General features: G+C 53.1%; 1 protein-coding gene across 13 annotated transcripts in view; it reads right to left on the bottom strand.

Annotated features, from left to right (window-relative positions):
• The window catches only part of LOC106971216 (uncharacterized), a 32,992-nt gene that overhangs the window by 1,753 nt on the left and 19,533 nt on the right, over positions 1 to 11,706 (bottom strand). For 5 of the 13 annotated variants that reach the window (XR_008290254.1, XR_008290255.1, XM_053202918.1 and 2 more), the window contains 3 exons: positions 1,059 to 1,280; positions 675 to 789; positions 190 to 360 (listed from right to left, as the gene is read on the bottom strand). Coding sequence is in view for 5 of the 13 variants with exons in the window: in XM_053202922.1 (XP_053058897.1) it covers positions 214 to 360; positions 675 to 789; positions 1,059 to 1,280; positions 1,775 to 1,901 (611 nt within the window). In the remaining 8 variants the exon portion in view is untranslated. Of the gene's footprint in view, positions 1 to 189; positions 361 to 674; positions 790 to 1,058; positions 1,281 to 1,774; positions 1,902 to 11,706 lie in introns of all 13 variants that reach the window. The other 8 variants (XM_053202919.1, XM_053202922.1, XM_027045582.2 and 5 more) reach the window with 5 other exon arrangements.

Below are 11,706 nucleotides of genomic sequence, written 5' to 3'. Positions count from 1 at the left end.
AAGGTAGGTAGTGGCCCAAGGTTTCCTGACCGACGAGTGGGTCTGGGCTGGGAGCAGACAGCCTGGCTCGGGCTGTGCTCAGAAGCACGGTGCACTCTGCTGCGACGGAGACCAGGAGGCAGCATGCGCCTCTAGGCAATCCGAACGAGACCGGGACTTTGAGATTAAGGGGCCCTTCCCGTCACCTACCCAAGATCGCTTGCGGAGACATGATCACTCTGGGGACCTGGTCCCTGAGTCCCAGTTCAGTGTTCTTCCATCCTGTCCCTTCCCTGCTAGATGGACAACGAGGAGGGGGCGGCTGCCAGGCGTGGGCCTTTGACGTGATGTTCCAGGAGGTGGGGAAACAGCACCCCGGTGCTGTGAAGAGAAAGGAAAACGTGGGTCCGACGCGTAAGGCTCCCTGGGAGAAGCCCAGAGGATCGGAAGGGCCCCTAACCCTCCCTGTGGCTCTTTCAATAGCCAGGCACAGAGGATTTTTAGCTCTAGAAACCTCCAAACGTGAAAGGCCAACCAAATCCCATTTCTCCCTGTCCCGAGATGAGCAAGAACCCATTGTTGGGAACCCAGATGAATAATTGTTGTGTCAACTTTAGGAGGAGCTGGGGATAAGCTTCTAGGAAGCCAGGGATGGGGGTGGGGGAATGTTCCTGGGGCCCCCTGCGAGCCTTTACTTTCTCTCCCACTCCTTTGAAGAACTCAAGGGTGGGACACCTCTCAGATGAGCCCTTCCGTAGCAGTATCAGGCCAGGCAGTCCCAGTTCGAGGGCCCATGATGATCTCCAGACTCTGCAAGGAAAAGTAGGGGGCCTCCGCTGACTGGGAAACGGGCCCCAGTCAGGCAGGGAGAAGAGACGAGTGGGAGTCAATATATAACCAGGGACACACGTGTGGCCAGACTACAAATGCCGGGAAACCCCAAAACGAGTCTTTTGCATCTGAAAGAGTAAAGACTTCTTGGAAGAAGTGGAGCCCCGGCTGGGCTGGAAAATCGGGGATCTGCATAGGACAAAAGAGGGGGGAAGATGCTTGGGGGGAGGGAAGAGTGGGGGTCTCACCCAGAAGGGAAGAGGTGTGGGCCGTGGGGTGGGCAGAGGGCCTCTCTATTTCCATCGGCAATCTGGATGCTTGCTTTGTCCTCAGCACCACCACAGGCAGGTTCTAAACCCCACCCAGGTGCCCGTAAGAACTGATGAGAAGGTGAGATTCCCACAGGAGAGCTGCCCGGGGCCCAGGGAGATGGCCTCGTCGAGGATGGAAGTCGAGTCCTCTGGTCAGAGCTGAAAACAAAGCAGACAAGTGTGGGGTGGGAAAACTTTCTAACAACTGGAAGTGCTAGGAAGGTTTCTACCTTTTTATGTGTTTTCTATTTTTTTTTTTTTTTTTTTTTTTTTACAATAAGCATATCCGACGTTTACAACCAGAAGATAACGTTGTAAACTAGTTTAGGGGTTTTCGCTGCCACAAAGTTCAACACATCCATGGGGAGACGGGGCTGCCCTCCCCCGAAAAGCGAATGTGATCTTGGACAAGGTCACAAGTGTGGCATCAACAACCAAAATGGCCTCCCTCCACTTTGGGCTGCTCACCGGTCAGCGGGTCTGAGGCCCAGCCCTGTCTCGTGCTGTCTACGCGGCCCCCGGGCAAGTGACCTCGCCTCTCAGCTTCCTCATCTTTAAAGGGAGGTGGGTTCCTAAGTTCGAGAGTCCCATTCTGGTGGAAAGACTCTGTGTCTCTAGGCCCCCATCTCGATAAAGTCTTTGAAAAAACTCACAAACTGCAGTGGAGACGGGGAGGCGAGAAGGGCTGAGAAGTCGCTCGGCGGCCGGCAAAGACCGGCAACACAGCTGCTGGCTTGGGGCAGAGGGAAGGCTTCCCCGGGGGGTTCCAGCTGGCAGAACCTGGGCCAAGACGAGAGGATTAGGCGGGGGCAGACCCCACTGCAGGGAGGGCAAGACTTCCAAGCCCCGGCACGGCTTAGCCATGAGGTGGCCGCATGGGGTCGGGGGGGGGGGGCAGCGGAGGGGAGCCCCCGACACTGTCGCTGGAGGGCCGGGAAGCCATTTGTAAGGAATTCCTAACAGGACTGCATCATGGGACTGAAGGCTGGACAACACAACCCTCAGGACTCTACCCATGACATTCTAAAAGGTGGGGGGCCAAGGTGCAGCGGTCATGAGTTCCAAACCTGTTCACCATTCCCAGGAAGGCAGAGCCAGGGTGGAACGCCAGTGAACCGCATGGAATGGGACAGAAAACACTGGGAAGAGACCAGCTGGGGGCGGCTGTCTCATACTCTGGGCTTGAGGTGATGGGGACCTGGACTTGCTGGGGGAAGCAGACCCCTTCTCACTGCCTCTGGCCCTCGCCCATCCCCTAGGGCCACCCAGAACCAGGCCACTCCCTCGGGACACCTGACTCCATGATGTCCTGCCCTCCTCGCGTCCAAGACCAATGTGCTCTCCTCCGTTCCTCACGCACAGACCCCTTCCCGAGTTTCCACAGTCTGTTTTGACGTTCCATCCCCCATCCCCCAGGGGAGGCTGGCAGATGTGCAGATTCTGGTCTTGGGCAAGGGACGTACATAGAGAATTAGATCTTCCAGGTTCTGTTTCCTGAATATAAGAGCTGGGCATCAAGTGACAGATTTCCTCTGTTCTTCCCTTGTTCTCTCTGTGTAAATGGGCTGAGAACTTCTACCCTGATCGACGTTTCAAAGTAGAATAAAATACCAATCAGGTAACTACCGATGTGCTCAGAGGAGAGGGCCGGGGAGCCAGCCGCCCTGTGTAACCTGCCTCGATCTCAAACGGGGGCACCGCCAGCCCTTAGACTTCAGCTCTCTCTTCAAGCTTAAGGGGTGGCCACCCCCCGCCCTGCAGAGAGGAAACCCCGGGCGGGGCTGCCCCGGGGCAGACAGCAAGTGCCACAGGGTGGACTGCTCTGTGCCAGGCTGCTGGGCCACACTGCCCATCGGCATCAACAGCGGCCATCTCATCCTTGAGAGCAGAGGGACCGCAGCATTCCTGGTGGGAGACCAAACGAGAGAGGCTCCGAGGGCACCTGGAAAGGCCGGGTGTCACTCACTCACTGCTGACCCCAGAATTCTCGGAGCAGGCGTTCACTTCAGGCACACGCGTAAACAGTCCTTGCACAGCAGCTAACCACTGCTTCCATCCAGTGAGCTCTTACTATGCGCCAGGCAGCTTCGAGCTTCGCTTCCCTCTGACGTCATCACTAATCCCCACAATGACGCCAGAAGGTAGCTATTACTGTTCCTATTTTTAGACAAAGAAATTGAGGCTCAAGGAGATTAAATATCTTGCTCAAGGTCACATGGACAGCAAGCGATGAGGCCGGGCTCTAGCCTGAGGTTGGTTGGACTCTCAAGCTGGGGCTCTTTCTTGTCTCTCAAATTCTCCATGTTTACGAAACGGGAGGGTTTTTCCTTCCCATTCTCTACTAATTCTCTGGACCCTGAGCACCCACTCTGTATCAAGCACTGTGCTGACACATTGGCTTTGCAAAGATGAATAAGGTCACCTTCTGGGCCACAAAGGTGGCCCAGTCCGTGCGGCGGGGGGGGGGGGGGCGGGGGGCAGGTAGGGAGGGACAGGTGCACTAGTGGGTGAGCACTGAGGACAGCAGGAAAGGGCTGCCTCGGAGCCCCACCCTGGAGCACAGATCTCTGAAGCTCCCCAGTGCCCCCCATGTCAATAGGGTTGAGAAAAGGGAAAGGAGGGAGAAACCAGACAAGGTTGAACGCCCACCTACCAGCCCTAAGGTCGGCACTGTTTTCTGTCCAGAAGAGGAAAGTGAAGCCTAAAGAGGTCACATACTGTCAAGGTCATCATAGCCACCTGACTCCTGGCCAGATCCCTAGGTTTTCACCGTAGAGCATCACACTGCCTTCCCAGAAAGTGTGTGGGAAAAGGAAAAAAGAAAAGGTAGTTCTGGAAACTCCTAAGCCCAGCTGCAGAGACCAAGGAGGCCAGGGTGTCAGAGTCTAGCTCCTCCCACAGAAATGCCAGGTGGCATGTCCCTGCTAAAGTCACAGCCACAGCCATCTTCCAAACAGGCCAACCCTGGAGAAAGGGCGGGAGGGGAGACACTTAGGGGAGTGAGAGCAGGTCATGGCGTTCCAAACCCACAGGAGCGCCGAAGTGAACTCCCAACACCCACCCGCAGTGTACCCTGACCTCCTCCCTACAGTCCCAGTTTTCCAAGGTAGTGATCTTGGTGGGGAAGAAACTCATCCCGTCCTCACCACCTAGGCTCGTCCGGCCGGCTCCTGCTCAGCCCCCTCCTGGCCTCCCCCACCTCTGGTGGGGGGTGGGGGGGTGCTCCAGGTAACAGGCCTGGGTGCCTCCTCCTCCCCACGCGCGCGCGCACAGGCACAGGGCAGGGCGCAGGGCGCAGGGCGGGCCAGGTGCTGAAGGACACCAGGAGAACTGGTAGGACTTGTGTCCCTTTTGCCAGAGGCACAAACAAACCTGCCAGCGGTAATAACAGGGCAAAGGAACGGACCGCCTGGGACTCAGGAGGAGGACCGCAGGATCTCTGCCAGCACACCCCTGCCATTAGAACCCTGCTCGGAAGCGAGCGGGGCCCTCCGAGAGTGGGGTTCCCTCCATCCCTGCCCTGACAGACCTGACTAGTAGTACCGCCTCCCCCGCAAGACGCCTGCTCGATCGTTCTCTTCCACTGTTCTCGAGGGGTTCTGAGAGGCGCGTGTCGGAGTTTTCTGAAACATTATGCAAGAGCCTCTGGGGGTCCACCACCACCCCCAGGCAGAGGCCGGTATAAGCGGGGGAGGCAGTGAGGTTCTGGAAGTCGGGGCAGAAGGGATGGAAGCCATCCTTACCGGGATTGGTGCCTACACGGGGAGGAAAGGTGTTCCCCAAGGAGGCCAGAGTGCTTCTGGGGTGAGCACTGGGGGAGGAGAGCTTTACAAAGTTGGCTGTATTGGGGGGGGGGGGAGGGTGGAATTTGTTAAAGAAAACCTAGAGGAAAAACAGCAAAGCATCTATGGTCCATTTGGGAGAGTTGGGTGGGGGGAAATCGGTATGTACCCAAATTCAAAAGCGTGCATTAAAATGCAATGTAGGGGCGCCTGGGTGGCTCAGTCGGTTGAGTGTCCAACTTTGGCTCAGGTCATGATCTCACGGTTCATGAGTTCGACCCCCACATGGGGCTCGCTGCTGTCAGCACAGAGCCTGCTTCGGATCCTCTCTCTCCCTCTCTCTCTCTGCCCCTCCCCTGCTCACTCTCTCTCTCTCAAAATAAACATTAAGAAATTTTTTTTTCAAGTGCAATGTAAATTTTAGCTTTCACATAGAGAGTTCTTACATACCAATTAAAAAAAAAAGAAAATACACACCACTGAAAACTGTTAATAGTATGGATGGGCTATTTGTGAATGAGCTTCAAATGACAAAAATCATATGAAAAAATTCAGCTTCATTCATAATCAAGGAAATGAAAATTAAAATCAGACCTAGAAGTCTATCATAAAACTGGTCATAATAATGAAAACTAGGAACAATCTAGATATTTAATTCTAGACTACCGTTAAAAATTATAATGAAATATTATAGATCTAATAAATTTGATATCACAAAAATATTTACTAACAGGAAAATGTTTACAATATGTTAAGCTTAAAAAGCAGATTCCCAAACAGTGTTATGGGCAGGCACATTTTATATTCCGGTATACACAAACAAGTCCACGTGCACACCATAAAAATCATGGAAGACTAAACACCATGGCGTTCATACTACTAAGTTATTACTCAGTGGTGGAATTCGGATTTTACTGTCTTGTTTGTTTATCTACACTTCGTACTTGTCCTCCAATGATCCCACATTCGTTTTGTAACGAGAAGAAACCTTTACGGTGACTTTGATTAAGAGTTTTTGGAAAAGGAAATGTAAGAACCATTTGCTTCATGTATATACTCTTCTCCAAGAAGTGGAGACTCTCCTCCCACTTGGTGATCACGGAAGTAGGGGTAGCAAAAGAATGGGCGGGAGGAAGGCTGATGTCGGAGGTCACCCAGGGTGCAGAGCTGGGGCCAGGAAAGAGATCCCAGAATCACAACCCTGACGTTACTCTGGAATCGCTACAGGGCCCACGACCTTGTATGGGAAGCCCAGAGGATTTGGGGCGCCTGGGTGGCTCAGTCGGTCAAGCATCCGACTTCAGCTCAGGTCGTTATCTCATGGTCGGAGCTCGAGCCCCACGTCCGGCTCTGTGCTGACGGCGCAGAGCCTGGAGGCTGCTTCGGATTCTGTGTCTCCTCTCTCTGCCCCTCTCCTGCTTGTGCTCTGTCTCTCTCTCAAAAATAAACAAACATTAGAAGAAAAAAAAAGAAAGAAAGACAGCGCAGAGGATTTGCAGTCAGAGGATGTGAGTGACTCTTATGTCTGCGAGTTGGCACCAAGGAAGATGCATTATCTTTCTGAAACTCAGGAAGTAACAGTAACACAGGATTCTTGTGAGGATTAAATAAGATAATTATTTGCTTTGTGAGGTGTAAATCCCTAAACAAATGTTGGATGTTGTGGTGAATAACATTAATCTCTGGTTCATCTTGAGCAGGAAGGCTGGCCAACTGCTACGGTCAAGTTTGCGCTGGCTGTTGAGAATGCTGGAAATGCCGGAGGGGAAAGATGATGTTCCCACGGGGTTCGGGCAAACTGTTAGATTTCCTGGGCCATGGTAAGAGAACATAAAAAGAAACAGAAAACAAACTTACTCTGAGCTCAGAGGGAGGTGTTTGGAGACCTTCTGACTACTGTTTAAGGAAAGAATACGTACCTGTGATGAGAAACCCCGGGGTCGGTCACGTGCTGGGCCCTGGGAGAAAAGGGCACAAAGCGCAGAGGTCTGTGACTCCCTTCCCCTGTACTTGTTTACTGATGTTCCGGCAAGATGCTTGGGGGCTGAGTTGGGTGGACCGAGGATGCCATAGCTCGTCATCTAAGGAGACTGGGAGAGGCTGGGTGGCGGTTCCGGTTAGGTGGGTCCCCACCCTGCACGAGACAGGGAAGTCACGGCTTCTGTGTGGGGGCGGTTGGCGCGCTCATGAATCATAAACCCCTCTCGTTCATAACTGGTTAGCTGGTTCTTGCAGCGCCGCTCATGGTTTCTACGCAGTATGGTGCTAAACGCACACCCTCGAAGAGCACCACTTTCTTGGTCCCACTGGACGAAAGGGATTTGCTGGTCAGACGACAAGCTTTCCGAGTACCGACCACATTTGGAGACTCAGTCTTGACTGCTCCGCTCCAAGGCCTTCAGATGAGGGGCATAATCTCCGCTCTCCTTTTCTTCCTTTTTTGCTCCTTCCAGGACGCCCCTCCTGCCTTTCCTTCTGTTTACCTCCTTTCCTTCTTCAGAGTTGGTTTCATTGATCTTCCTCTCCCTGTTCCTCAGTTTCCCTCTACTTCTCCTCACGGCCACCTTCTGCAGTTCTGGATCCAGCCAGCATCTTCCCCTGTGCCCTTCATGTCAGAGGCACCTGCCACTTGGAGCCACCCGATGCCAGGGTGTCCTGAGCTAAAGCCCACGGGTCTGCAGTGAGAGGCTGCCCCTTCTGCCGGGGTCGCTGAGGCTTCCTTACTCCTCGCTGCACCTCGTCCCCTCCTAAATTACCCACCAAGACTTTTCAAATCTTTTTGTAATGAAGTTTTTTCCTAATCCTCCTGCCAACCCGCCAACCTGGCTCCCTGCCCCCACCCCAGGCCCCTCTCTCTTCTGCGGGGGCCTCTGATCCATCTACACCTCGCTGAAGCTGACGCGTCCTAGACTGGAAACACGTTCCAGGTGTGGCTTCGCCTCCTTGTTGGTGATGGGCAGAGGTGGGGACAGCCTTGTGCTTGTGTTGGCTGTCCCCTCTCCCCCACTCTAGGCTCTTCAGGGCTCTTCAGTTTATCCCCGCTATCCAGCTGAGAGACGGGGGTGGGGGGGGGGGCGGGAGGGTTTTTTTCGGTCTCTTTTATTCCTTAGAGCCTCACCCCACTATATTTTTTCTAATCTAAATCTCATTTCGAAATCTCCTACCCAAAGGGTTTCCCAATGCCTCCTGGTTTTGAATCAACCTGTTGTTTACGGCACATCCAGATCAGAAATAGAGATGTCACGGGGGAAGGGAGGGGGAAGGGGGAGGGGCGGGGGAGGACTAGATCTGATCCTACACCCTGAAGACACTCATGTGCCTGAGACAGTCATTGGATTGGTGGCACCTGGACAAACAGATCTAGTCCCTCCTTATCTCCCGTGAAGGAAGAAGTCTCAGCCAAGTTGAGGACAAGCACTGGCCAGAAGGCAAATACCAACTTGGCCATATTCCTCCCCTGGGGAGACGTCTGAGGAAGAGCCGTCAGAGTAGGTCCAGCGGCACTGGGGGAGAGCCCCTCTCAGCAGCCCACAGAGTTCTCTGCCCCCCAAGGTGCCCAGTCCCTCTCAGGGGCCATTTCATAAGAATATGCATCTTAGTCCCCGACCCATGACTTAACAAGGTGGAGTTCTGGCCACAGGGACCCTGAGTCAGGAGCAGCCTCTGGGGCAAACACAGAGAAGTGGGTCAGTGGTTGTTTTGTTGTTGTTGTTTTTTTTTTAAACAAGCGAAGCAGGTTATTCCCTGTATGCAAAGGTTGGCCCTGGTAACCTGACAGCTCTCTGTCACCAGCAAGGAGGGGTCACCTGTGGTCCTATCCACGGGCCACGCTTATTCTCCAGAAGAGGCTGAAGGACCAGTTTGGGGCTGAAATGGCAACCCGGACCTCTGTGTCGTGCTCTAGCCAAGACATTTCACCGTGATTTTTATTTTAAAAATCTATTCGAAGCCCCCATTCTGTATCTAATTCCCAGAGAGCCAATCCCTTCATCTAAATGAGCGGAGTGGAATATGGACCTTAAGTCAGCCTCTAGAGGCTCTTGTGACCCTCTCCTCAAGGGGAGTGCCGCGGACAGCAACTAGGCCTTCCCACTCTTATAATTTGAGGAGAGAAAACCACACTGGCTGCCACAGCAAAGCTCCCACTCTTGGCACTTGGTGTCACTGTCGCTTCACATTGCCTCCGCTCAGAGCCTTCCAGTGACTGGTGGAATCACCATAGAGGAGCAGAATCCCCTCTCCCTCCTCTCCCGCCCCCCATGCACACGCGCGCGCACACACACACACACACACACACACACGCACACATGCACAGATGCCTGGGCAGGAGCCCAGCTCTCCTGAGGAAGGGCAAGTGTCCAGGCAGAAGGATGACAGGAGTGCCACATGGTGAATGGAACGAGGAAGGGCCCCGTCTTCCCTGAGCAAGTCTTGGGTGGAACCCAGGCTCCTGGAAATGTTGGGTGTTGACTTCGCCAGTGTTTTCGTAAAGCTCAGAATTGTTCAGAAGACCATCTAATGGCATAAACGTGCATGTGCAAACACTAAGAGTCACTTGACATCAAGGGGCAAATTTTGGTGACGGAAACACAGAAATGACCCATTTATAGCTGCAAGGCTGGCTGTCTCTGTCCTTTCCAAGACCTTGGCTACCAAGCCTTCGTCCATCCCCGGTGCAGGATTTGACACATTTTTTTTTTTCTTCTCATAATAGCTTTCGGCAACCAAATGAATGCCATATTCCCTTTTAGTTAGCTTAGTTAATTAGCATAATTAAACGTCTCCTCTTGCTGTGTTCCAGGGCCACTGGTCTCAATCCCTTTTAGCCTCTGCTGTTTCTCTTTCCTCATTCAACCACTGCCAGGCTCCTCTCAACAAGGATTTAATGAGCTCCCGCTGGACTCGGGGCCCACTCCGGAGTCTCCTTCTGCAAACCTCCAACCCCCAACGTGCCTTGTCTCTAGAAGATTCTTTCATCCTTGAGGCTCTCCTGTGGGTGAATAACTCTTAGGAGTATAGTGGCTCCCCCTCCTCCAGGGCACACGGACCTAAGAAATCAAACTCCTTTACCACCCATGAGGGAAGGTGGTTCAGGGTAAAGGGGAGGCCTGAGAATCCCTAAGTAGCACAGGTTTAGCAAAAAGCCACTACCCAACGAGGAGTCTGGAAGGGGCCGCCTGCCCAAGCCACGTCCGCGCTTCGACCACACGATCTACAGCAGGTCACAGCATTGACAGCCTAAGAAGTTCAACGACATCTAGGGGACGGGGCTTGCAGCTACTGTGATATTCCCTGAGCCCTGGTCACCCGCTGTCCTGAGCAAGAACTCTCGGGAAGGGGGGGGGGCTTCACTGTGCCCTGCCAGCTGAGTTCAGACATCTCGACACACAAAGGAGCGGGGCTCGCCATCTCCCTGCGGCCTCGTCTTTGAAAACAGCTGGTGAGAGTACCTCCTAGGTTCCTACGTTCCACCTTGTTCCCCTTTGAGTCTACCTTCGAATGGTTCCTGGAACATTCCGGGTCTGGAACTAACTATCTAGTCTGGTAAGTCATGCTGGAGGTGACCGAAGGCCCCCATGATGAGGAGTCACAAGTGGCTGAGCTGCCATTTATCCTATTTCTGGAGATAAGAGTGTTGAGGCTAAGGTCAGGAGTGAGCGGCTCCCACCAAGAGTACCATGTGGCACTGGGTCCATAGCCCCAGCTGCTTCCTCTCGGGCAGCGTCCCCAGGGAAGCAGATGCCAGAACCCCTGGCCTGTGGGGTATGCGAAGTGAGTCAGCCTGAACTCCTCTTGAAGTAACTCAGCATACTTTATGGGCTTTATCCCATTGATCTTACTAACGTCCAAGGAAGGAAAGAAACAAGGAAAAGGGCAGAAGCCGTCTCATTTCATCAAAACAAAGTGAACGTGGAGGAGGAGCCTTTAGGTGAATGAGCCGATATTCACCCAAAAATACAATGAAGGGGGCACCTGGGTGGCTCAGTCAGTGAAGCGTCCAACTTCAGCTCAGGTCACGATCTCACAGGTCATGAGTTCGAGCTCCGCGTCGGGCTCTGCGCTGACAGCTCGGAGCCTGGAGCCTGGAGCCTGCTTTGGATCCTGTCTCCCTCTCTCTCTGCCCCTCCCTTGCTCATGCTCTGTCTCCCTCTCTGTCTCTCAAAAATAAACATTTAAAAAAATTTAAAGACAATGAAGAAGCACATAGAAACCTAAAAACACAGACCCTGGCCCTGCGGCCACAGCAAATCAGACAGGTGATCGTGTGCGTGTGCGTGTGTGTGTTTGTGTGTGGTTCGGGTCCTCTACTCCGGTGGCCTCTGGTAATCTGACAGATGGGACTGATTTCAAAAGATGGCAGAATTTGATCCCTAGGTGCTAAAAAGGGAACCAAGGGACAAACATCCCCCCACCACCACCCTGCCTGCCTCAAACTTTGTAAATGACAGAGACGCTCACCAGAGTAATTAGCAGAAAAAACTGTCAGCTAAGTGGTTTGAGAAGGTGTGGCTGGAAGCATTCTATGTGTTTTCTCTAAAGCCGATGTGTAGACAGTCAAAAATACGAGTTTAACGAGCTCATTAATTTGGAGTGACTCTTCATATCTTATAGTGAGGTCTGGGGTTCACCTACTTCACCTTTGACATCAAAGAGGTAGCTACAGGGTGTTTGTCCCTGAACATTTCCTCCCGAGTCGGCTCCGGGGACGCCTGCCTCAGTTTACCTTTCTACCCAAACAGGCAACCGACCCAAACAATTCAGTCCCCAGTGTTTCATAGAGGGAGATAACGTCTGGTGCTTAA

This window comes from Acinonyx jubatus, chromosome D1 (genome assembly GCF_027475565.1).
Source record: "Acinonyx jubatus isolate Ajub_Pintada_27869175 chromosome D1, VMU_Ajub_asm_v1.0, whole genome shotgun sequence".
NCBI lineage: Eukaryota > Metazoa > Chordata > Mammalia > Carnivora > Felidae > Acinonyx > Acinonyx jubatus.
This window is presented reverse-complemented; position numbering and strand designations above follow the sequence as displayed.